The following is a 27,190-nucleotide window of genomic DNA, read 5'->3' as shown; positions in this document are numbered from 1 at the left end:
CAGAACTTGAAAAATTATGTTTACAGCTGCTCTTCATCATCCAATTTCATGGAAAGAATTGAGTCCTTGGATGTGCAAAGCTGTAAAGACATACCCCAAAATTATTACATGCTGCAATTTCAGAAAAATTTGGGTCTACCAATTTTTGATCCTGTATTTAGGTTTGTGATTGTAATGTAACAAACAAGTCAATGGGTTGAAGGGGTCTACATACTTCAGCAAAGTAGTTTAGCTGCAGTGCAACTAAAACCAAATTAAAATGCCACAAATACTGAGACAATCACAGAATGCAAGCACCAAGCAAAGCAATGTCAGACAAGGCATTTTAGAACAGAAACATACTTGATTTTCTCATACAATTGTTTCAGAGCTTTGGACCCAGCCCAGAGAATCCACAGTCCCCACATGTCACACACTGAGATTCGTCACCCTGTAGGCGTTTAGATGAACTGCATGGAGTTACAAGGTCGTTAATGTAAGAAGGAGCCAAATTTTGTGTTGCTGTAAAGACCTGGAGGATGTTTTTTTTTTTTTTTTTACTGAATCCTGATTTTGACTAAAAGCCAGCCAGACTATGGCGCATCCTGGTCAGTAGTTCTACAACTGGGATTCGGCACATCTCTGATGCTATAGTAATCTAGGCATAACAAAGCAAAGGCATGAAATATAGCTTCTTGCAGTCAATACGACAGAAGTTTTTTTTTTTGTTTTATTTGTTGGAGGAAAATAGAACGAATAAAATATGTAATTTGTTTGTCAAATTTTGGTTGTTTAACATTAAGTCTACTTTTGTGACGTCGTATAAAGTTAATTCTTAATATTCTAATGGATTTGAACTAGACTGTTTTTTTGAGGCAAACAGTAATCTGAGGTACTGCTACAAAAAAACAAACAATTAAGGGTCATCCAGTGTCTAAACTTTGCTAAATATTGAGTAGTGAACTTTGTAAAAAAAATCTTAAGCGAAAGCCCAAAATGAAGCATAAACCAATAGAAGAGGCCAGTTCCAAAAATTAACCCCTTCTACCTCAGATCAGGGATGCTAGATAGACGTTCCCCCTGAGGTCACATGAAACCTTCTATTCATAAGTAATAGATGAAATACTGAAGAACAGCTCACAGATCAAGCAGAACTAAAATAGAAATTTGACTATGATCTAAACTGATATTTTTATGTATCATTGGTAACCCTGAGGAGCATTGTCTCTACGCTGCCTTTGAAGAAAACCTGACTGAAATTCGTCAAACATCTAATTCATAATGGCATTCTGCAGCTCCCCACTGAATACAGCAGAATATTATAAGTTTCTTTAGAATCTGACATTTCTAAATCTTTTTAACATGAACCTGCTCAATTATCTCTGCTGCGGAGTACGGGACAGAGGGAAAACTGTCTCAGCAGCAAAATAAACTCTTCTCCATACTTGACTGCCTGTGCAGCCTTACATAACGATGCCTCACAAGCCACCTCACAGCAAGTGAACTTGTTCAGTATCATCAAGAGGCATCTCTTCTATTTTTCACTTTCTCAGATTTAGCGGTGGATGGCTGACTTGAAGTAGGCACTTCTCAGTCAGTCAGAGTTAGATCATTGATTTTTACTTACGCCAGGTCCGTTGAAAGGGCAAGCAAAAAAACGTGTCTAAACAAAGACGCAGACTACTCTGTCGTTTGGAGCATTGCTGCGTGTCAGACCTCAGTGTTTGCTGTGTTAGAGGCACTTTTGTCCCATGGTCTGCCCTGTTTGTATTTAACAAGAAAGCCTGGATGCCTCTGCAGCCACAGTGTGCTTTTCGCTCAGAAAGCTTAACAGAAGAGCAATGGCTTAGAGACCGGGTTCAACGCAGCGGGTTTGGCTGTTTTTATCTCCCCTGTCTGTCTGTCTGAGAGGCTGCAGCTCCTCTCCTTCGATGAGTCACTCACTGGGCTGCAGCAAAAAAAAATAAAAAATAACAACGCTTTCCTACTGCCACACTGTGGCTGCTGTAATAATAGAATTAGATATCAAAATCTAGTCCCTCCAGTTATGACTCCGGCTTACTGGGACAGTGGTGGTGTACACCTGCTGCAAAGTCTGCAAGACGAGTGATTTTTTTAAATTATTATTATTTTAGTTTGGAGCACAAACTTCCATTGTTCAGCATCAACCTTTGCTGAAGCCATATTTTAGATCCAAGTAGAACACTAACTGTGAGCAAAATCTTGCGTCCTTCCCCTTTTCAGGTTATAGGAGTTTTACAAAGAAGCAAGAGGATGTCATGTACAGCTACCAACCAAGAAGAGCTTCAAAACACTCTCCATCTAAACCGTCGGTCCTTTACCATAAAAGTTCATTAGTCACAGAATATGTGGACCACATTGAGTAAACTGATCAAGTTCACACTGAAAGTATACATTTTGGTAACACTTTATTTGAAGGGGTGTGCATGATTTTGTAAATTATGATAATTTAATGCAAAGTTGGCATTTTTAATGCAACTTTTAGAGCAACTTTGCATTAAAAGTGTCATTATTTACCGAATGACACTTCATGACAACTGTCTTAAACATTCATAAAAGACTTCTTTATGTTCATGACAGGTGTTATGTCATATTTATGACAGTGTCATGTCAGTCTTATGCACACCCCTTCAAATAAAGGGTTGCCTACATTTTTACAGTTCTTTTACAAAGAGCATTGAACCTCTTACCATTCTATCCACTGTTAACTCAGGTCTACATATGACTGGCTTCAAATGAGGTTTTAAAAAGATACAGTTTAAAAACTGTTAAGCATGTAGTTTAAAATCCTTTTAATGAAATGTCAAAGGAAGTGTCAGAGTGACGCTGTATGGATTATAGCTATACACATTGATATACATTATGTACATCGGATAATAAGCTCAGCAGACTCACAGTCTGAACTACTTCTCAGTCCTAAGAATGGCTGCAAACGGCATCATGGAGGAGCGCTATTGTGATGACATGTCAAGGTGTCAAATTGCAAAGTCACATTTCTTTTAAGTTATGTTTGATATACACAGCATTTTTGTAACAACATAGTTCATTGAGTGTGCTATAAAATGGCTCAATGTGCCTTGGAAATACATAACAGGTGCAGGCTTGCTTCCTGAGCAGATGCCCTGACTAATTAACCAGCCAGAATCGACCTGTTACTGGCAGAAAAGTACAATATTCTGTCAATCGGCGACTTAAAAATTACAATAGGATGCTGAATGTTATGTTATTGGATTTCATAACTGTCATAATCAATATGTTATAGAGCAGCTCTGAAAAATCTTTTTTTTAATCATTATTTATTAAAAGTATCATCGGGAGTGAGAATTCACATTTTATCTGCGAACACAGTAACTAACAGCATGTACTTGGATGCACATGTTTGGGTGCATCAAAGCCTTCAATCAGATCACTGCTTTGATGCGTAAACTTAAATAGTCTTGGAATTTCTTCCTTTTACATTGGATTTAAATACATTCCTTCTGTCAAAGAATCTGCAGCACACACACACACACACATGAAAGCACACACACATATTATTAGAAATGTGCTACAGCTTTAGAAATGCATAAACTCTTAATCATTAAAAAAAATTGGCAGGTCTGACTTTGAAAAGAAGCATAATTAGGTTTTGGCCAAACATATATAGTAATTTTTGTCTCTGTATGTACATAAATTAAAGATTGGATTTTTTTTCTGCATTTTTCAGAAAAAATATATCTACTGTGAATAGATTTTTTTTTTTCTTGCAGCCTTCTTAGACATCTTTACTACGAGCATCAATAGGGAGAGTGCTGTAGAAACAGCAAGCTAAGGCAAGGGAACTTACTGTTAAAGCAATAGTTCTACTTAAAAAAAACAACAAAAACACAAAAAAAAAAACAGCTAGGTATTTGATTACCAAAGATCTAAGTAACTCAACAATTGGCTCTACCAGTAACCTCCACAGACTTTGCCCAGGGTGTGAATTATTTCAGCTGCCAGTAGGTCACACCACCACCGGAGAAAAACACCTGGTGTGTCGTTCAGACATGCCAAAACCTTTACAGAAAACTAGCTGGTGCTGTGGGGAAGACAGCAGGCAGGAACAACCTAGAAGCTGCACACACGTGACTGGAATTTGTGTACCTACATTTTCAAACTAATTCTTTTCTGTTCTCATAGTAGAAAATAAATGTGATGATTTGCAGTCCTACAGCAAATGCTGCAAAACAAAATCTGTGTCTCCACATTTACAAACTTAATAACACTGAATTCTGGATGAAAAATGAATTAAGAATAATGAGTGCTAAATGTTTAAACAGTTTATATCACCTGAGTTCTGCAAATATAAGTGAGATGTTTGTCCCAGGAAACATAAAAAAGAAGAAAAAAGGAAATCAGAGAGATTGTGTGTGTGTTTGTTGTGCACATTCTGGCACTTCAATAATGAAACACAGTCAGTGAAGCCCTTAGTTCTGACAGGTAATATGCACACATTCTCACACAAGCTCGCACACATCCACAGCTGTTCACGTACTGTTGCAATTGAAAGCTGTCAGTCTGAGACTTCGCCCTCCACAGGGATTTGCACCTGACGACAGCTCCAGGACTTCACTCCTTCTCAGCTCTTTGATATTATCCCTCACCTCCAGACTCTCAGCTTCTGTTCTACTGCTGCACTCACCTTTTTACTGCCATCCATGAACACACAGTGCACACCTGCCGCAAAAACCCTTCAACAGTAAAAAAAAAAACAAACTAAATACTAAAGCTCCTCAGTATAATAACAGAACCATGGATGACTCCTGAAATTGATAATTCAGTCTCCTGTTCAGTTCACTGCAGACTGACAGTATCAGTCTAATTGGCAGCTGTTGTATGTTCACTTGCCCAGCTTGTTGTGGCTTGAAAGAAACTGCAGTTGAAACGATTGTGCAGCTGAGACATCTGGAACAGAATCTATTTTTGTGACAAAGAGTTTCATTGTTTTCAGATGACATACTTTTCTTTGTCTGCCGTGGCTAAATAGGATCGTTCATAAATTGGACAACTTTAATTGTGTTTACAGAAGTTAGCTTAATCAGCAGAGGCACCTAAATGGGACCTGGTACATATTCAGCAATCATTTTCCAGGGAAGCTATATTAAGCTCTTACAATACACAAATTAAACCAGATGTTAACATACACCGAACAAAAAGACACATGACTTTATTTTTCTTCCATACACAACATTAAATTAGATCAAACTTGCGCTTAGTCAGTTGCGATTACCAATTCAATCTAAATAAAAACCTAAGTGATTATTTTGCTACTTTCTTGAAATGTGGGAGTTTACGTACATTTTCCTAATATGTGGTAGATTTGCCTTTAAAATGACGTAGGTCTCAAACGTTTGGGGAATGCTTCAATATTGGCCATCTTCACAATTTAGACTCTAATAACACCTCTCTATTTCATTAGAGTAGTCGGTGTAGCGGATGCACTATGTCAGTACAGAACTCATTTCGCTGTGGTTATTGACACTCTTCTGTCTCTTTGTTGAGCAGTATGATGGCTGAAAATATATGTTGTTTATACAGGTGAACATAACACCTTCTAGCTTCTAGAAGTAGTTCCTAAGGATAAGCTGAACTGTTGGAAGTCCACACTTGATATATTTACATACCGTATATATTTTTCCATGATGTCACACAAAGAAGCAGTATGTTTTGAGGGATTGCCTTAGCAATGCATTTCACTAAATCCATCTTCAACTCAGAGGACAAACAAAGGATTACAGGCAAAATCATTTTTAAATTAAAATAAGGGTATCGTTCTGGGGCTATTGCTCAAAAATGCATAGTTTGGTAGAAAATAGGTACTTTGTCTTGCTAGTTTAGCTTGTTATGGAAAGCAGAGTATTTTGATTCTGTTGAAGTTGCTGCATTACACATTTACAAATAAGAGATCTAAGTGTAAATTGTAAGAATAAAATAATAATAATAATAATAATAATAATAATAATAATAATAATAATAATAATAATAATAATAATAATAATAATAAACAGACGTTATAAATCCACCCTAAGCTTATAGTTCAGTGGTTCTTAACCTGGGTTCGAGATGAGTCGGTCTCAGGGGTTCGGCGGAGTCTCTGCCGCAGAGGTAAAGACACACTTGTGTAAAGTCGTGATGACGCCCCGCTTCGCCATCACTTGCTGCAGAGGATCACGTTACATTGCTTAGCAAATCAGTACTGCGGAGGAGCACTGATTGAAGGAGTTCCACTCTCAGCATGGATTTGAACTTGTGTCTTTAATTACTTCAGCAAAACTCACCGTTTTTACCAAATTCTGTAGCTTTCGGTGTACTTCTAAATATGCTCCTTAGTCGCATCTTTTCAGGGTTGCTACTGCCTGTAGTGGCGTGGGGGTGGTAACACAACTAATATAATTACATTACTAAATCAGAATACCGCAAAGTCTTTATTATTTTCTTTTCATTCTATTAAGAATGTAGAGCTAATTAAATGACCTAAACAAGACCTTAAAGTGGTTCCAGTTTCTCTCGAAGGCCAACCTGTTGAAACTGTGGCAAATTTTAAATACCTTGGGTGGTTCCTGGACAGTCAGCTCAACTTTGCTGAAAACACTATAGTTTGAAGAACTGTTCTCAGAGACTCTACCTTTTAAGAAGACTTAGTGATCATGGGGTGACCCAACTAGAGTCTAGTTGGGTATGTTTTGAATTTGGGGGGGAATCATATTTTATTTATCACTACAGAAAGGTTCAGTGAATGCGCATATGAAACTGGTGGGTTCGGTACCTCAAAAAAGGTGGTAACACTTTATTTGAAGGGGGTTGAATAAGACTGACATGACACTTTCATAAACATGACATAACACCTGTCATGAACATCAATAAGTCTTCATAAATATTTATGACTGTTGTCATAAAGCGTCATTCGGTAAATTATGACACTTTTAATACAAAGTTGACATTATTTAAAATGTCTTTGTTATGACAACTTGACATTAACCAAGAAATCATTACTGATATAAATTTGTTATAAAAGTATTACTGATTGTACTTTAAAAATTAGGTAACTTTATGTAATTAAAGGTAAATTTTAAATAGTAATGATTTCCTGGTTAATGTCAAGTTGTCATAACAAAGACATTTTGAATAATGTCAACTTTGTATTAAAAGTGTCATAATTTACCGAATGACGCTTTATGACAACAGTCATAAATATTCATGAAGACTTATTGATGTTCATGACAGGTGTTATGTCATGTTTATGAAAGTGTCATGACAGTCTTATTCACCCCCCTTCAAATAAAGTGTTACCAAAAAGGTTAAGAACCACTGTTCTAGACCAAACTGTGAAATCCCAAGTGGGTGTCATTCACACTCAGACCGCTAGATGGCGGCAAATTGCTTGCGGAAGCTTCGGTATGTGTCGAATGTGCATCTCGGCTTCATTTAAGCTGTTTGCTGTGAATTTTTGCAGCAATGATGTGGAATAAATGAACAGTAGATGAAAAAAAATCTTTCAAAAGTCACATTTGAATTTGAAATTGAGACGTAAGTTATTAAATAAAACTAGAAGTTTGTAGAGTAAACAAGGTTTTTAAAGGGGGAAAAGTACTCAGGAACAGTGCATTCAAAAAGGCCCAGTAGTGCAGTGGTAAAGAAACAAGTGATTTGGACAAAAAACAAAGGAACAAAACAGGAAATTCAACAGAATAGCTATGCTCATGTGATCAGACTGATAAAGCATGATGACTTAGATAGTAAAGCGTCTGTATCTCTCATCTGTCTTCCTTTACCCATTATTGATGTGTTGTTGAAGTCCTGCTGAGTTCCCAGAAACTTCCTGCTATGCCCTAGGTTGTTGCTCCAGTAGAGAATAAGAGATGATGTGTATATGAGAAGACATTCAGAATGATGTGTCAGCACAGATGTCAAGACTTGAACTGCAAACCCTTACTAAACTTTATCATTACAGAGGTATTTCCACACAACATCCCAGGCGAAATGCTCCAAGGTCATTATAGTTACTTATCAAAACACTTTGGAATGTCTATAAGTTGTGGGCGGTGTGCATCTTGATATCATGAATTCTTGTCATCAAAAGTAAATTTTTATATGGTTTGAGAAATAATTTACATATTTCCTTTTTTATTTTCTTTACTTATAGTTCTTTCAAAACCCTTTTCAGTCAAATCCGATCAAACCACCTACACACTCCAGGTGCCACACATAAGATGATTGTTCTTTCTTAGAATCAATAAAGTGTTGAGAAAAGCACTTCCAGCCACTTTAATCTGACAGACCACTAAGCGAGAAACACAGCTGACACAAATTCAGTGGAAAAAAAAAAAAGAGTTGACGTACTTTGCCTCACAAAGCGATTGAATCCACAAAAACTCTTTGACATTATGTCAAGCCAGTCAAAGTGAAAAATAAAGCAAGAAAACATCTAATGTGAGCATCTGAGGATTTATGCCTGGAAGCTCAAACAAGTTCCTCCTCAGTTCTTGGATAAAATCTTGAGGCATCTTACATAATAAACTTTTTGCCTTTTTGGTTACATAGAAAAGCTCTTTCGATTGAAGCAAAGACTATTTTTTGGAAATAAGTCTTCTGTTTCTCTCACTCAGCTTGATCTAAAAGCTAGTTCAGTTATAAGACTTACGGTCTACACACTGCTGCTTTGATGTGATTTATCTGTCTTTTTGTCTTCTTCTTGGCAGTCTGGTTAGACTGTAGCTTTATCTCACCCATTCTCTCTGCTGATTACGTAGTGGTGAAGTCGCCTTCCATCTGCAGCCACTAAAGCCCGGTCTCAGTCAGTGAGAGATCAAGTCCGAATATATCAGCAGTATTGCAACAACTCTATTCCCTGAAAAACACCACATATACAGCAATCCATCACAAAAGGGGTTCCAATGTTAGACTGAAGGTTTTTAACAGACACAAACGGTGTTTTAGACTGAAACTTGACAGTTTGCATGTTATTACACCTTCCCAAAGAGATTAAAGCAATTCTACCTAAAAAGGAAGGATGTGCCCTTAGCCAAGGGAAAAAATAGTTGATAAAATTTAATGCAGGAGTTAAGATGCATGTGTGAAGGCTAAGCATACAGCTCCAAAGCCAAGATGGTTGAACATGCTCTGATGTATTGTACACACCATCTATCTATTTAAACGCATTAAAAAGAGGTTGGAATGTTTTGGTTTACTCAGTTTTCCACTGGCTTTTATCATCATTTCCCAGATGAACACAACTGTCATAGCAGTGACTGGGAATAAGTATAAAAGGTCCAACAATTTCATCAGCATCACAAAGTTTGTTACATCAGAAAAGAGTAGGTCACTGTGTTTCCTAAACTAGTGTTTTAGTGACTAATGTGCAGTGACAACAATGCTAGAAAATAAAGTGTAGACTTCCACGGCAGTATTTTCACCTTCTGCTTTCAGAACGTCATTGTTTGCGGCATAGATTTCAACAAGGTTTTAGGAGCTTTCCTTAGAGTAAAAAAGAAGAAAATATTTAAGATTATATCATCACAAGGCCCTTGTGATGATATAATCTTAAATATTTTCTTCTTTTTTTGATAGTGTGGAGATGTAATATTTTATTATATTTTAATGATGTTGTTCGCTCCTTCATGAAAACAGTTCAGTTTCCAAGAAGGAATGAAAGGGGCAACACAGACTTTATAAGTTTTGAGTTTATTATCCTGTTCTTGAAACAGGACACACTGTGTAAATGTACTCCTGAACACAAAACACGGCTACGGCATTCAGTTCAGTCACATCCACTCTATATTTTAGGACATATATACTTCATGCTCAGATGATTAATTACATAGACATTATATCATGTTGTTTTCTGCATAAAAAATAATCAACTTTAGTTTACAAAAAATATGCAAATAAATAAATAAATAAATAAATAAATAAATAAATAAATAAAATTTTCTGCTTATTTAAAGTTCTTTTTTGTGAAAGTTTCCAAGAATTTATTTTAAATAAATACAGTTCTGACAAAATTACGCCATTACGCCACTAGGTGGTAATGTTGAAACACTCTCTCTGAAGACGTTACTTCAAAGTATTTATCTTGGAAGGGAGAAATATAAGAGGTATTATGCAAATTCCTTTAGAATTGAAACTTAATTTTAAGGACTTTTAAGGGGACATTAACTGAAGATAAGATAATTTGGGAATTGGGATTTTATTGTAGATATTTGGATAAGTGTTTTCAAGTGTATCGTTTATTTACCGTAAACAATAACAAAAGTTAACAAACTTCGGTATCGCTAAGATTATATTTTTCTATTACAAATGAAACAGCCCTGTTTGTTAAATTAATTTCCTAATTGTTTTTGATTAAAAACAATTGTATTCCAGAACATTCTTGTACAACACCAATCCCAAAACAGATGAGCAATATTTTCTTCGTGTTTTTTTTTTTTTGCATAAAGTGGCAAAACCAATGGTCCAAAAATTATTAACAAAAATCCTTTGGAATTGTGAATAATTTTAAAGGACATTTATCTTACGTTAGTATTTATTAGGTATGTCTTTCGAAGTAACCAAGTCCACTTCTAGTTTATATTTCCGAAAGCTCTGGACAGATAAAAAATATACGCAAGATGTTTTTCTCTGTCCAATGGAAAATGCGTGGTGACGTAGTATATGATTAGCTGTCGAAAACCGATACATCGAACAAGAAGCGGAAGTCCTGTGAGGAGAAAACATTTGTTAGAAGTTAGTTAGCTAGCTAGCTAGCTGGTATCAACTTATTTCACAATAGAAAAGGCGGAAAATCGCTGATTTACTGGAAGATTAATTTGGCTTTGCACTTTGATTAGTTAGTCCTTTTGGACTAACTCCAGTTTATTTGCAGGAGGACAAAGCAAAAGGCAGGTACCGTGTACTGACTTAACACTGCATGTGCTAATGCTAGGTTAACAGCTAGAGTACAGTACATTTATTTTACTGCATTCTGCTGTTTGTTTTTCTGTCTAAATTAGAATGTTAAACTGTCTCCCAATGTTTAAGAAGATATCGCATCAGTTAACTGTTTAGGTATTACAGCAGTGATGACGAACGTTAGCTAAATCAACCAGCTATTACAGTTCGAGCTATTACCTTGTTTTTCCTATCAGTTCTTTAGATCAATGCCTTTGTGTTTGTACCTTAGGAAAATATATGCCCTGTCAAACTACTAATGTTATTTTCTTTCTTTAGCTAATCAGAAATGTTTTGGGGGAAGTTCTCATCTAAATAAACCTCTGGGGGTATTTCCAAATTATGACTCGATTCCAAGGCAAAGCATGGCTAACACGGGCTTCATTTGTGATTTTCTTTCCCTTTAGAATTGAAAACTTTGACTTCGTCATATTTGATTATTTCAGTTGTTATTTTTGGCTCTGCTTTGTTCAGCCTGCTTATTAGGAACAAGGAAGAATAATATATCTCTCCTTCTCACTCATTATTTTTCAGTAACTTAGTTCTAAGAAGCAAGACTGTTGTAAATTTCACACTGTTTTTTGCAGTAATTGTATGTTTTTTTTTACTCCTGCATCAATGACTTTTCTGACAAATGCTTTTATCTGCTGTGATTTAAAAAAAATGAGATTTCATTTTTAGTTAACTTTATTATGTATGAGGACAAAAAAATCCAACATTCTTGCTTTTTATTAGTTATATGTTTAATGTACCAAATTGAAAATGTATAAGTTTTCTTTAACATTGTATAGACCAATGTATAATAGTCTATACATTGTGTTGTTATAGTTCTGTGTTTTACCACTTGTTGTAAATAATAATTGAAATTTGGAGAGAACAAATCTACAATGTTTGTATAGACTTTGCATAATCTGTTTGAGGTGTGTGTTAAACACTTACTACCCAACAAAATTAGCCATGTTACCATTTTAACATAAATTCATCTGTTCTTTACCTACCTTTTGTCTTATTCACAAGTAGTGAATTTGTTGTCTGTAATACATTGTAGCTCGCCAGTGGAATAAAAAAAAAAAAGATGCATCTGAACTGTGGATGGCAGGGCCTAAAATGAGGTCAAGTTGGACAGTTGGAATCTGCAAAGAGCTCATTTATGAACTGAAACATGCATCATCCTTCATTTGAAGGATTTAATTTTTGAACCCAAATTGAAATGTACTTATTGACAATATTGCTGGTTAAGGACAGAGAATTGATACAAATGGTCTGAAATTTGATACCTTTTCTATGGAACTAGAGCCATAAACTAATACAGGAACACCTACGTTTTGCACAGTATTAAATTAGACAAGGGAATCTAAAGAAATGGATCAATGAGTTTATGAAGCCAACTGAGTTTTCAATAGCTAAGTTTGGATCTATGTTATAGTCACTGTTGTTTAAGATATGAAGTAACACATAGAAAAGATTTGTCTGGGAAATGCCAATTTCTTTAGGAATGGGAATGGTCTTGACTTCCAGGTAAGCAAAATCTTCGAATAAAGATGCAGCTAATAACCAACAATATTTGTAAGATCATTAGAAATAAACCTGGTAAACAATCTCTGAATATGAATTAGTCAGAATAAAGCTTTTGGGGAAAGGAGCACTCAGGCTTTGTTGAGGAATAAAACAGGGTTTTAGCAAATCAGTCATTTGAAATTTGTTGTGTTCCTCTGCCTGAAATCTATTTTGCGTCAAAATACTTACACTACGTCCATGTTTTCTTCTTTCATGTCAGCCGGGATGGATCCAGCTCTGCTTAGAGAGCGTGAGCTGTTCCAAAAGAGAGCTCTTTCCACTCCCGCTGTAGAAAAGCGGCCAGCCGCATCGGAATCTGGATCTCACAAGAAGAAGAAACCCAAAGTAGATAAGGAGAGCTCTTCTGGATCCAAAAACAGCTCTGGTAAGTGAAACATCTCATTTAATCAGCAACTCTTTGAATAAAGCATGAAAGGAAGACATTGCTTAGCCTTGAATGTTTTTTTTAACATATTATCTCTGTGATGGATGTCTGTGACATTATACACGTCCACATTAATAAAGACTCCCATTCCTGCATGTATAGGCGATTGACGGATACTAAATGCTCCATCGGGCTGTAAGGTTATATTTTACACTTTAGAAATACAAGACTGCTATTATTCCTAGCTTTTCTGTTCTGCCATCTAATATGATTCTTTCAGTGACACATTTGTTGGCCAGTGGTGAACAAAAACTCAATATAAGCTGATTATGGTCACTTTCGTTGCAGAACCTTTAGTTGTAATGAAAACATTGCAGTGGGAATACATTGATTGGCGCCTCTGGTAAAAAAGCCTTAAAATAAGTTTGTGTTTCATTGCAGTAGCTCACATGCTGCTGCAATGAAAAATCCCATGTTAAGAAAAACTGTTTTAAAGAAAATCCTCGGTGGTCCACTTGGCAAGAAGACTGTAATTAGACAATGACATTTCACAAGTTGAGAACGCACAAGAGGAGGGAGCTTTGACTGTTTCTTCTTTCTACAGTCTGCAGATCATTCACAATCTTCATCCGTCTGTTCTGCTGTCTTCTTGCTTATTGTCACATGTTCTTTTTGTTTTAAAAGATTTGTATGTCAGAACTGGCATGGTCATGGAAGAAGTTTGATTTTTGTGTTTGATGAACCTCCTCTTTGCTTTCTTGGCAACTTCTCTTAGATATTATGTTGACAGATCTGATAGCAACTCATTTTAAGTTTGCTAGTAAAGCCCACCAGATTTTTTTGAATGTCTAGGTATTTAAAAAAAATAAAATGATGGAATTCACTCATCCCAGACTCTTTGGAAGAGTAACAAGCTCATGGCGTCACAGATCTTCTACCGTATTTAACAGTCCACATAAACTGGTTTTCCACTTATGCATCCTTTATTTCATTCTCCAGTCTGAGTCTCATCTGACCACAGGCCCAATTTACATTCCCATTAGGGCTTTTTCCTTGCAACTGTCTCAGACAGTTTCTATGCGGATTCTACACAGCAACAGTGAACTTGGAGAAATATCTATTTCTCCAGTCATCCTTATCTCTGTGTGTGGTGGCAGGACATAAATTCATCTGTGTTCAGCCTAATGAGTGTTAGCCAAAATAGGCTTCTTTGTCATGTAATTTATTTCCATATTTATAACAAAATTCTAAATTAAAACAATGGTTGACATACATGTGTTTCAAAGAAATTTTAGTGGGATACTAACAGTTGTGCCACCTGTGATTTTTGTAAAAAAAAAAAAAATACAAATTGAAAGGGAAAAATTGTAAGATATTTTAGTAGGTATAACAACATGAAGTGCTTTGCACAATGGTCCAAAACAGTGAATTGTCAAACAGAACTCCATTAGTTTGTAACACCGAGTCTTGTGTGTTCCTTCTGTCTGATTTCTCCAGCAGTCCTGGCAGCTTTTGAGCCATTTAGATTGAAAAATGTTGCTTAGCAACCACTTAGAACCAGGATGTTGCATTGGAACACCACATTTTATCAACAAAGCAATTCAAACTGCTTCACATGATAAAAACATAAGACAAGGAACAAAGTGGCATAATAAAGGATGGTCAATGAGGGAAATCATGGTTTCAGCATTTTTGCAGTTTTCTGGCAGAGTGTTCCAGATTAGAGGAGAATAAAAACTCAGTAATGCTTCTCCATGTTTGGTTCTGATTCTGCGAATGCAGAGTAGACTAAAGCCAGGGGACTTAAGATTGATATGACAACAGGTCTTTTAAAGTATTTTCATATTAAGCCATTCACTGATTTATAAATTAACTAAAATATTTGAAAGTCTTTTCTCTTAAGTTACAGGGAGCCACTTTAGAACTTGGGTGATGTGCTCTATTTTCTTACTTTTGATGAGAACGTGGGCATTCTGGATCAGCTGCAGCTGTCTGGCATTTTAGAGACCTGTGAAGAAGATGCTGTTGCAGTAAACAATTTGGCTGCAAGGCCTGCAGTTCAATTTATGTTTCATCATGACTGAGAGACATTGCTTTTCTTTTCTTTGGACACCAAGTAATGGCGACACACTTTTCTGTGAAGTGGGACTTTATTAAGAGAAAAATGACTTTGACATTACATTTCAATAACACGCTCTGACAGACTGTGTTGTAAATGATCTCTTAATATATGAGATATGAGTTGCAGAGAGATTGGCTCAGCAAGCTTTGGAAAGCTTACATCAGTTTTTTTTTTTTTTTTTTTTTTTTTTAAAACAGGAATGGGAGCTTTCCATTGGAAACCTTACAAATTGTATCATTGATCCCTTTTATTTACACACACACAGTTCCGACAAAGTAATCCCACACAATTTACATGCCAAGCAACAGTCACTTTTTAAACAGTGATTTACAAAGCCCACATCCTTTAGTGAGAGTTAGGCAGTTTGTGGTAAGGCATATGGAATGACACAATAAAGTAAATGACAGTTCAGCTACCAAGCTTGTGTTGAGCTAAAGAAGCAGTGCTATTTATATAGTTAATGTGTAACATGGGGAAAAAAAGCACGCTTGCTTTCCAAAGCTGATATGATGATTAACATCACCATAATTTTGGCATGCAACCAGATGGACCCTTTGAGTTGGAAAAATGATCCACCAAATAACCTTTTTCTTTTTATTACTTTGAAAGAAGTGTTTTAGGCAAAATTGTCAGCTCTCATGCTTTCAATTTCTCCGAGACATTCTTAAAGTAGGTGGAGAGAAAAACAATCAGTTTGAAATAAAAATAAAAAGAAGAAAAATTAAGGTCTCATTATTTATTGTTACATTACTCCTTACTGTCTTAACAGTTTCAGTCCTTTTTTCTTTTCCAAAAATTCCCAAAATTCATCTTTGCCCATCTCTGTTGCCTCTATACCACTTCGGTGTGGGACTCTGGCTCCTTGCAGATATTGGTCATGAGCTTGCTGCAGCTTCCTGGGCCTTCCTCCTGTAGCTGGTGGTGTGTTTTCCCTTTAGTGCAGCACCCACAGTCAAGTAGCTCATAGAGCACAGCCAAGGCAGCCAGGGAGAGGACGGTGAGGATGAAAAGCAGAAGGATGACGAAGCAGGCAACATTCCAGCCATCATGGAAGGGGTAGACCTCTTGGACCTGTAAGGAGACGCGGGACAGAGGGACGGCCTCAGGGAGACTACTTGGGTGGATAGTGGTTGTGATGTTGGCCATGTTTTCTGGTTGGAGACAAAAGCATGAAAAAGAAGATGTGAAATTCTGTGCTTAGTTTTAATTTCTTTAAAAATAAGTAAGAAGGGACTGTTTGTGATACTGTATTGCAGTGGAAAGTTATGGTTTTACCATATGACTGTCATTGAACTGTCAAGAAAAACCCTATGGTAGAGATTTCAGCTGTTCGGCTTTGATCTGCTGACCAGAACTCAAAAATCTGATATTTTCCCAATCTGGGAATTCACCTTGTTAAACACTACTTGCTTGTATTGAATTCTCAATATGTTAGAAATTAGCTCAGGATGAGTTAAATGTTGTTCTTCACCAATGGGAGAAAGAGAAAGAGAGAGTAAGACTTTCATCACATAACAGGAAGGCTTAATAGCACAGCAAAGATGTTCTGTTTTATCTTCCACCCTCTGCCTGTTAAGAAACTAGCTGAATTTGTGAATGTTGCCAGTCTTTTGGAAATTCCAACGTTAAAGTACAGCTTTACGTTCTACAAAGACTGCTAAAGTAAAGCTTACTAACTAATATAAGATAATGAAGATTGGCTCAATTGTCAATGCTGTAAATTCTTTGGTTTCACAAATAATACTAAAAGGTTGTTTAACAGCAACTTCTCTTTTACTCCTCAGTCTCTGCTTCTGTTATTTATTTATATATATATATATATATATATATATATATACACTGCTCAAAAAAATAAAGGGAACACTCAAATAACACATCCTAGATCTGAATGAATGAAATATTCTCATTGAATACTTTGTTCTGTACAAAGTTGAATGTGCTGACCGCAAAATCACACAAAAATCATCAATGAAAATCAAATTTATTAACTAATGGAGGCCTGGATTTGGAGCCACACACAAAATTAAAGTGAAATGTTCCCTTTATTTTTTAGAGCAGTATATATATATATATATATATATATATATATATATATATATATATATATATATATATATATATATATATATCTCAGACATCTCAGTCCAGAAATGTGCAGTTCTAGGCACAGCCAAGATACTGCGCAGAACCCTCAAGCTCCCAGGCCTCTGGTAGAGGACCCGAGCTCAGAGGATGAAAGAGACCACCCGCGGAGGGTGAGAAGGGGATTTTATATATATATATATATATATATATATATATATATATATATATATATATATATATAATAAACACACACATTTTCTCATCGGAAAGTATTTGAATCGATCAACATTTTGGTAGCCTTGTGTAAAGCAAGTTATAAAATGGATATCTGCAAAAATTGTTTGTATAGTTTTTACCACACTAAAGGGAGTTTTCTAAATATAGGTATTGTATCTAAGGAACTGCATTGTTAAATTAGGAGATGTTCAGTAGCCATATGGTTAGACAAATTGTCTCCCATCAGTCGTTCTTTTAGCCAACTCCAACCACTTTGAACCACTCTGATGTGTGCAAGCATTTCTGCCCACACACACGCGCACATACACACACACGAGGGTGCACATGCATGTTCCTGACACACAGAGAGCAGAAAGAGAGAGAGTGAGAGGTAGCTGACCCAGATTGCTTACAGATAGAAAACACTGAGCAGAGAAACTGAAGTGCTTGTCTCTTGACCAGTTTTCTTAGATTATATTTCCTGTCCATTTCCTCCTAGAGCTTCCAACTCAAACTGGTGGTACATGTGAAACACCTGCTTTAATGCTACAGAATAATAGTAGAAGGGCCTGTGAATGTATCTTTAGAGCTTCTTGTTATCTGAAATGACTCTTGGCGCCCTCGCTTCAGTTCTCTTAAGGGGTTGCATTTTTGATTCGAAGGCCATGTTCAATAATTTATTCTGCACCACTTACTTCCACCTCTTAGGATTTTGTGGCCTACATCCAGTCTTTACTTTTCATAAAGATCTGACCAGCTGATATTGATGTTTAGGGGTCTATAATATTTGGAAAAAATACAATGTGGGATAAATATTTAAATAACTCAAGTGTTGGGACTGATCTGCTTTTGCAAAAAAAGATCAAATTAATTGTTTCTGCTTCCATCAGCCACATTTGTTGTTTTTTTTTTATAAGCTTTCTGGTAGATTTTATAGAACTAGAAGATAAAAGATCAGTCTTTGCACAATGATAGCTATTTATTCACTTTGGAAGTAGAGGTGACACTATGAAAGAGATCAGTCACTTTAAATCGGTTATTTTAATGGCTTCCTTCGTCTTTGCTTCCAGTTAAACGTAGGTGTTTATAACTAGTGATGAAAATGACTAACTTTGACTCAGTAAAGACATCTGCTCTGAAGAGTGTTCTAACTACCGCCTAGGGCTCAGGTATGATGAATCCACTTATTTATTTAGTTTTAGACCATCCAGTCAGCGCTTGGTGTTAATGATTGCATTAGTTAAAAACTTGAGTTAAAACAAACTCTGGCCATTTTGCATGGGAATTTATTTTATTGTTTATCATAAAAAATATTATAAGAATTTTAATTTGTCATAATGATAAAATTCCAATTAATGTTTGAAAATCCTCAAAACTGACTGTATTGTGGCATTTCTCATTGAATTTTCCGCTGTCAGTTTCATAATGAGGTCAATAAATTAAAGTTACCGTATGCGGTTTAGTTATTTTATTTTATATGGCCCACTTCCACTGATCATTGTTAATATTCTAGACCTAGTTGCAGGTTTATTTTTCTGTATTATTGAGATCTGGCAGAAGCTGTTTTGTGTGCGCTTGCTTTCAGTTAATGCAATTTAACTTTATAATCCATGTACAGCATCATTTCATCAGTCATATCAATTTCACTCAGATTCATTGCCATGGCAACAACCTCACAGACTAACCTTAGCTGACCTCCCCCACCCCCCCGGCTGTTTCCAGCTTGGTATTTCTGTTTTCCTACCCATCATTAGGGGGACACTTTGGCTCCCTGCAGCATCTGCTACCAACCCCCCCTTTGCGAGAGCCCCACCCCAGCCATGCTTAGTAGGTGTTGCAGGACTACGTAATGCTCTCTCAAAATTGGCCGCCACTCAGAAAAAAACGCACACATTCCTGATGGTGTTTCCCTGGCCATCACTTCGCCGATTTTACCCCCCTCACTGGTTTGTCGTGACAGCAGCAGTTTCCTCAGAGCTGTGTGTTCTGACAAACGCAGACATGACGCTCATGAACGCCTGCGCAGATGCAGAAACGGATATTCTGGTGCTTGTTATTCAACCAGAGAAGAGTGCAGACTGGTTCATGTTTATTTAATCCTCTGTCTGTGTGCGTGTGTGAGTGTGTGTGTAAGCAATTTTGGCCTTACTATTGCATCTGACGGCTAAAGGTTTTAAATGTAATTTTTTCATTGCTGTTATTTAGGAATGCTGCAGCTTTAAAGAACATTAAGCGAAATGGATTTGATTTGTAAATATGAATTTTCTGCATTTTAACGTTTGTGATTCAGCAGCTTAAAAAAAAAAAAAAAACACCTAGCACTAGTCCTAAAATTAAAACCAACAACAGTTTTTGTTTTCAGGTCAGGCAGTGGGTTGTTGGGATCGGTTCATGTCAAACATGATTCAGACTACACTTTATCTGGAAAAAAATATATACCAACTCACCTGCGTGTCTGGCTCAGCCTCTTACAGATGCTGGATAAAAGATGAGCTCCCTTGTTTTCAGTTCTCCCCCTGTCTCTTGGATCTTCCCCTCGCTCACACTCACACATCAACCTGCTCTCCTCGGCACACTCATGCACTTTCAGCCTTTGCTCGTGCACCCGCTCTCCTCCTCCGCCACTCCTTGCAGCTCTTCATGCATCTCCTGAACAGATCAGGCTTCTCCCCGTCATTGGCTCTTTCCCTCTGTCCCTGCTCCCACACCATTCGCTAGCGGAACTGTCAGAAATTTGCCGTTCTGCCCACCGTTCAGCTAACAGCCACAGAGGCTCCTTCCCACACCGTGAGTCATTTATGAATCGGTGTCTGTTTTGAACCGTGATTGGTCAGGGCTCACTTCAGGGAGGTAGTGAAGGGTGTTATGACTGGACCATAGCAGATATTAGACCCATTTTATTGAAGTTCATGCAGTTCCAATTAGATCTTTTTCACTCCTGGATCCCTTAGAAAATGATATCCAAATTGTACCCAAAAATTACTCCTATTCATATTTTCAGGCAGAGCCTTGTAAATGCATTAAGTTTTTAGTTTGACTGCCGAGACTGCTCAGCCACAATTACGTTAATATTAATATTTAATCATTAAGTTTGGAAACACACTTATATTGCATGTGAAAAATAAAATTTATTTAATTTATATACTTTTCCCCCCAATTTCTAAATTTTCTGTTATTTTTCCAAAGGCGCCTGGGCCAAAATCCACCTCACATTAGCTATTTCTGTGAACCTCCTGAAATATTATTTTATAGGTCAAATTAAATAATTTTGTGTTTGGATAGGTACAAATGACATCAGTGTGAAAAGATGTTAAATATTATTAAAATTTTAAGAATTGCTAATCAAATGTAGAGAAAGTTATAATATTTTACGTTTGTTAATGTCACTGCGGACATTCATGACTCTGATGTGACGCAAAATGAAAAATGTCTTTCTAAATTTTTATTTGTTGCAACACAGAGTTTCAGAAAGCTGCAACACTTCACCTAAACTTAGCTCTTTTTTATAGCAGAATATAAATAAATATATATATATAAATAAATATAATTTAACTGAATCAACCCACATTTCATTACATTTTGGAAAAAAGCACTGCATTGATTTGATTTTTAAAACTTTTTCACTATAAGAAACATTTCACACATACTTTGTGCATTATATCGACTATGCTTATTATATAATGGTTTCTGTTTTTTTTTTGTTTTGTTTTCTGTTTTTGCTTTTTTCTGTATTCCACAGAATCTGCAAATGGAAGCATTAACAGCAAGGCAAGCGCTGGGTACAAGTTTGGCTGCCTGGCCAAGATTGTCAACTACATGAAGGTAAGCTTATGTTTAAAAAGAGCATTAGTAGGCTTTGTGTAGATTTGAATGTTTTTGTGTCAAATGTTTTTATGTCATTCCTAATTACATGAAAAGTGTTGAGATCAGCGTCAGGCTGGCTCAACACTTTCCACGCCACCATTAATTTTTTATTATCCAGTCATCTCCATCACAGTTTCATAAAAAAGTCTATTTTTCGGGGGTGATCGTATCAGCAGGATGAGTCAGACTTGTCCACTGTGTAACATTTGCTCTCGAGTCTTTCTTTGGGTACATAAACAGCTTGTTTATCATTCTGCGGCTCTGCAGAAAGGCAGCGATCTTCTGTCTGCGCTGTGACTCATCTTTTTTTTTTTTCTTTTTTTTTTGCTGAACTCGTATATCACTCGACAGATTTCTTTTTAATGCTTGTACTTTTGTGCCATCTGTTGATGCGAGTTTTAAAAGCTGCAAAGCACCCTGACATTTTAGCTGCCAACTTGCAGAAGACATTGCTGAATCTGTCAATAGTTTGCCATGAAGATATTTTAAAACGTAAAATAAATACTGTGAAATATTTTTGTGTTAGCAGGTGTTTCTCCTACATGTTGTTTTAACTTTGCCTGATCTTTGTCCTGTTTACAGACGAGGCATCAGAATGGCGACACCCACTTCCTGACCCTTGATGAGATACTGGATGAGACGAAACTTCTTGACATCAGTCTGAAACAGAAACAATGGCTAATGACTGAGGTGTGCTTCTGTCATGTTCAGGGTCAACGCAGCTCTTTGTCACCTCAAGAGGAATTGGTTCTTTCCTCAAACATTTCTCATAAACTTTATCCGACGTTTAAAACTGATTCTTTACATCATACAAAACTGTGTAGAAATTCTAAACCTTTACAAGTCGCTTGCTTCCAATGTTCTATACTTTTATTTTTTAAGGGTATGGATATTCAGGCCGTCCAAGGTGTCCAAAGTTATCATTTTTTAATAGACTCATGGTCTAATACCTTTCCAGTTCATGATTTTTGCAACTTTGTTTTGAATAAATGTTGAGTAAAATGACAACAGCTTTTCATGTAATCTAGTACGTCTTTGTCCCAAACTTCAGGCCTTGGTCAACAACCCAAAAATTGAGGTTCGTGACGGAACGTATGGCTTTAAGCCCAAATACAACCTGAAGGACAAGAAAGCTTTATTGAGGCTGCTGGACAAACACGACCAGCTGGGGCTGGGGGGAGTGCTGCTGGACGATGTGGAAGAGGGACTCCCTAATTCTGCTAAGGCTATCAAGGTAATTTAAAGTCAATTATATGAGAGAAGATAATTAACATGACTACTACAAATGGTGACTTCCAAAAGTTTTTAGGCCTCTTCCTATTTTGTCACGTTCCAACCAAATAAATGCAGATGTTCTGTGAAGGCACAAGGGGTTTGTTAGAAACTGTGTGTGTGAAGTAGTAGCATCATGAAGACCAAGAAACACACTAAACCAGAAAATGTGTCTAAGGTCAAAAGGCATAAATAGTTCCACAGGGTGCTAAAAACTAAATTGTCTTCCACAGGCTTTGGGGGATCAGATTGTATTTGTAACGAGACCAGACAAGAAAAAGATCTTGTTCTACAACGACAAGCATTGCCAGTTTGTAGTAGATGAAGGTGATAATTTTTTTTATTATTATAAGTTCGCCTCTGAACCAGCAGACTTTGACTTCACACATTTTATTTTTGTTGTTCCTCACTTTGCACTGAAGAATTTCAGAAGCTGTGGAGGAGTGTGCCAGTGGACTCCATAGATGAAGAGAAAATCGAAGAGTACTTGAAAAAACAGGGCATCTCTTCCATGCAAGAGACTGGACCAAAGAAAGTGGTCAGTTTCTTTTGTCTCATATTTATTTATTTCAGCAAGTTTGTATAAAACCTCCTTTTAGAGACAAGAAAAAATATATTTGTAGTCACGCTTATTCTGTACTAGAACAACCATCCTGTTTAACTTTGGATTCTGGCTTCCCTGCAGATGCCAGTTCAAAAGAGAAAGAAGCAAAGTGGTCAGAGGAAGAGACAATTCAAAACCCATAACAACCATCTGGCAGGAGTTCTGGAGGACTACACGGATGGTGTGCCGGCAAAGAAGTGAAACCGCTCACTATAATCCGAGGTGGCAGCAGATGAAGCCGCTGGCTGTACTATACCGACTTTGTTGCGGTTCTGTCAAAAAAACAAAAAAAAAACCCTAGCATGTTCCTTTATTTTCATTCCCTCCAGGGATCAGTAGACATTACATGGAGCCAATAGCAGCAGTGTTGTGGAATGCTTTTTAGAGTCACTGCTCAATCAAACCTCAAGGACGTTTTTGGGAAGAGTACTGAGATCTGTAAGCACATGAAGGCTGGACAGAAGTGGGCACATCATCCTTACAGATAAGATGTAAATGCGGTTAATATGTGTTAACATTACTCTGATTATTTTTAGTTGAAAGCAAAGACGTGTTTTGAAAGGTGCAATTTGAGTAAAGAGATGTTCTGATGGTAACCAGACGTGTGGAAGACCCAGCATGAAAACATCTCCATCTTTTCTTCTTGTGGACTCAGAAGACTCCAGTGCTTTTACTTTGCAGAACCATGGTAGAGTGGTTCAAAATACAAGATTTTTTGGATTTATTTTAATAAATTTCATTGTTTCACAATACAGTTTCAAATCTCTTGCAATAATTGGTCAATACTTAAAGTCCATCTCCCAAACTTTGAGGGAAAACATTTTTTTTTTTTTTCAATTTTAGAAAAGAATAAACTAGCAAACAGGTAAAGGGAAATGACTGATCTACTGTTACAGAGTAGAAAATACCAAAAGGGCACTATTCTTGGTGTTTAATAACTATGTACATGTGTTACCTTCAAACAAAGCAATTTAATTTAAACAGTTTACTGTTGCATTTTAACTGGTAGTGTGACTTGCTTTAATTGTTTTCTTCAAATGGTGGTAGTTTGGCAAAATCTTCATCAGGAAGTCAAGTTGGAGGGTCTGCGGCTGTAATGACAATAAAACATTTCAATGAAGAGCATAACATTGCAAAAACAAAATCCTAGAAATGTAGGTAGGCTGGGCGCTCCTGGATAGCTTCACCACTGTGGCTTACTTTCTCCAATTGCAGATAATGGCTCTTTGTGGTTTCATGGAGGCCCAAACCTTAGAAATGTCTTTCTAACCCTATCAGACTAACAAATGTCAAACACTTACATTTTCTTAGAGGCAAGATGTGCTGTTCTTGACACATTTTACCCCATTTCATTTTGCTAAATAGGTTCTATTTAAGTGGTTTCTTGATTTGACAGATTAAACAGTAATCAGGGAGGGGTGGCAACCATAGATAATTCATAATTTATCAATGGATGCAATTATATATTCACATGGGAGTAGATTGGTTGGATTGCCTTTTTCCCCTAAATAAAACCCATCTTTTATATTCATAGACAGGTTATCTGTGTCTGGAATTAAAAATGCGATAAAGAAGACAATACAAAAGGAAGGGGGCACTGTACTCTTTGTAGTGTTTATACAAGACTGGTTTATTTCTGCTCTTTATGCAGCAATGCAATTATGAAAGTGATATTAGCTGGTTAAACAGTTCAGGTATTTGCTTGAGTAGAGCCTTCAGTCAGCAGCTTAGCAGGCACTAAGCTTGTCAGCTGTAGTTTTAAACCTGCTCTCTTTAACCCAGCAAGCCGACGATGTTCAGCAACGGCTGGGAGAATACCTCCGCAGCACTTTGGTGTAAAAATCGAATCCATGTTTGTTTTCCTTTTTCAACTGTAAATCCCATGAAATGTTAAGATAAGAATAACCATTTTGCCAGGAGTAGAATTTAACAAGAGTCATTGGGGTTAAACAGTGTAAACCTCCCCCCCCCCTCTACTTCTGAACATTTGAACCATCATAAAAATTGGTCAGAGTAGCTAAGTACACATACAAAACTTTCAGTCAGGCAGGGATGTCTAAAAGTAAGGAAAATAGTTTATGTATATAGTTTATGTGTTTATGTATACTAGTGGGTAAAGTGGCAGGGGTATAGAATACCGGCTAATTTCAATTGAGATGAATGAACAGTCCCAACAGAAAAATGTATTCATTTATTCTACTGTGACACCAAAATAAAATGATAATCCTACACCTGGAATATTTCTCTGTAACCTGGACGTGCAAAACCATGTGTATCCATACCTGTGGTCTCTCTGTTTGAACTCTCCTCATACATCCAGAGCCATATATGACTGTGTTCTCAGGTATGACCTCACAGGTGTTGACCTGACAGAAGGCTCCAATGATACATCCACTGGTGAGAATCACATTCCTGCCAACGTCAGCTAGACGGCAAGACACAGGAAAAAGAAAATATGGTGAGTAATTCTGTTAGATTTTGATTCCAATAGCTGAATTTGGTAGAGCCCACCTTTAGATTCAATGACGTTGTTGTCACCAATTTTCAAGGCTTGAGATACTGTTTAATAGTTGAGGCAAATCTGGTTTGGAATTATGAAAGCACTTTCAATTATTTATGCACAATAACAGGCACAGGATTGTCAAAAAAAGGATACCACAGCCGACTTCAAACACGTTGTTTGTACCAATGGTCATGGTCTTTGGCTCCACTTCAGAGTCCGGGGTGATGTTTTCTGGATAACTGAAATTTATACAAATGTGTAACATTTTTACCCTTAGGATTTGTTGTAAAGCTCTATCCATATTTAAATTTGATCAATACTTGTAAGATGAGTCTAATCCTCACCTGTTGATGATCAGAGCTTGTTCTTCAATCAGGTTGCCTTCTCCAATCACAATGGGTCCTGCCTCTGCTATAATCCGAGCTTTTGGATGGACCACTGTTCTAGGGCCTGAAACAACAAACAGTTACAGTAAAGACAAATTATAGTCCATTTGCAAAATCTCTTGGCTTATGTGTTTGCTACTTTTTTTTTTCAAAAGCAGAACATCTTACCAATAGTAACATCTCCTCTGATCTCGCTTTCAACACAGATTACAGCCCCAGCTGCTATTTTTACACTGCGAAAACAGCAGAAGTAACCGCTTAACAATGCTAGCTTAGGGTGCTAATTAGATACTTTTCTAGACACGTTAGAAAAAGCGGTAAAACTGCTTCCCTGTCACCAGTTCTCAATTATTTATAAACGAATAGCAGTTAACCTAATGATTGGACATAAACCTATGCTTACATTACCTTTTCTGTGCGTTTAATTTGTCTGCCATGGCAAGAGCTCCTCTGATGGGAAACTGCGTTGATTCACTCGGGTATCGATTGGAAATCCTTTTCTCCACCCTCTGTGCATGTGCGCATGCGTCTGTCAATGTAATGGCTCCTGCTACACTGTAACACATACCAAACAGCACTGTACTACTAACATTACTTTGCACTATTACTGCTGAAGTGTAAAAAAAAAAAAAAAAAAAAAACATTCAGGCGTTTTCAGGGAGATACACTTTTAAAACGTATACTAATTTAACTGGCTTAAGAAGCAGTTACCATAGCAACCAACTCTGACTGCTTACAGGAAATAATTTGATCAATATGATGGAGGAGACCTACACTTAAAAAAAGTATAACCAAACCACAATTCAATGGATGTCTTAATAAAGTAGCTAATGTGCCTAAAACGGCACAAAATAAGTGTTTTAGAAAATGATATACAATGTGACCATTGATCTGTTTATTATTATTATTATTATTATTATTATTATTATTATTATTATTATTATTATTATTATTTCACCATATTAGCGTTATACATTTTTCCCTGTTTATTTTAATTATTATTTCCACTGTATTTTTTTTTATTCAGCTCCTATTTATTTATCCTTCTTGTAGGCATTTAAAAGTAAATGGGGCGTCAAAAACAACCATATCTGTCACATTGTATACATTACAATGTCTCTATTTTTGGTGTGATTGTTGGTCCATTCATTGCTTTATTTGAACATTTATTTAATTTATGTATTTTTAATGTCACTGGGGTTTATTCAAAATGCATGGAATTGAATTATGTTCAGGTTTGTGGGATTAT

The 27,190-nt window shown here is 36.6% G+C and overlaps 3 protein-coding genes across 4 annotated transcripts; 1 reads left to right on the top strand and 2 right to left on the bottom strand.

The window, feature by feature from the left end:
• Positions 1-10,683: 10,683 nt before the first annotated feature.
• On the top strand, positions 10,684-23,802 carry gtf2e2 (general transcription factor IIE, polypeptide 2, beta). 2 transcript variants are annotated; one of them, XM_014984409.2, is made up of 8 exons: positions 10,684-10,898; positions 12,725-12,889; positions 21,052-21,134; positions 21,759-21,866; positions 22,228-22,410; positions 22,682-22,775; positions 22,871-22,986; positions 23,134-23,802. In XM_014984409.2, exons 2-8 carry the CDS (start codon positions 12,730-12,732, stop codon positions 23,251-23,253), a joined length of 864 nt encoding a protein of 287 aa, XP_014839895.1. In that variant the 5' UTR covers positions 10,684-10,898; positions 12,725-12,729; the 3' UTR covers positions 23,254-23,802. The 2 variants fall into 2 exon arrangements, with proteins under 2 accessions (XP_014839895.1, XP_014839896.1); XM_014984410.2 differs by having other exon boundaries at positions 10,684-10,902.
• Positions 15,021-20,328, bottom strand: smim18 (small integral membrane protein 18). Its single transcript, XM_014984412.2, has 2 exons — positions 19,760-20,328; positions 15,021-16,162 (listed from the first exon to the last, which is right to left on the bottom strand). The coding sequence occupies exon 2, from the start codon at positions 16,155-16,157 to the stop codon at positions 15,843-15,845; it is 315 nt and encodes a 104-aa protein (XP_014839898.1). The 5' UTR covers positions 16,158-16,162; positions 19,760-20,328; the 3' UTR covers positions 15,021-15,842.
• On the bottom strand, positions 22,992-26,499 carry LOC106916251 (dynactin subunit 6). Its single transcript, XM_014984413.2, has 7 exons — positions 26,350-26,499; positions 26,110-26,174; positions 25,900-26,005; positions 25,709-25,794; positions 25,564-25,611; positions 25,335-25,477; positions 22,992-24,143 (listed from the first exon to the last, which is right to left on the bottom strand). Exons 1-7 carry the CDS (start codon positions 26,376-26,378, stop codon positions 24,051-24,053), a joined length of 570 nt encoding a protein of 189 aa, XP_014839899.1. The 5' UTR covers positions 26,379-26,499; the 3' UTR covers positions 22,992-24,050.
• Positions 26,500-27,190: the final 691 nt, after the last annotated feature.

The sequence above is a fragment of the Poecilia mexicana genome, unplaced genomic scaffold (genome assembly GCF_051168715.1).
Source record: "Poecilia mexicana isolate PSO_F unplaced genomic scaffold, ASM5116871v1 scaffold_1, whole genome shotgun sequence".
Taxonomy (NCBI): domain Eukaryota; kingdom Metazoa; phylum Chordata; class Actinopteri; order Cyprinodontiformes; family Poeciliidae; genus Poecilia; species Poecilia mexicana.
Note: the sequence above shows the minus strand (reverse complement) of the source record. Positions and strands in the feature narration are given on the sequence as shown.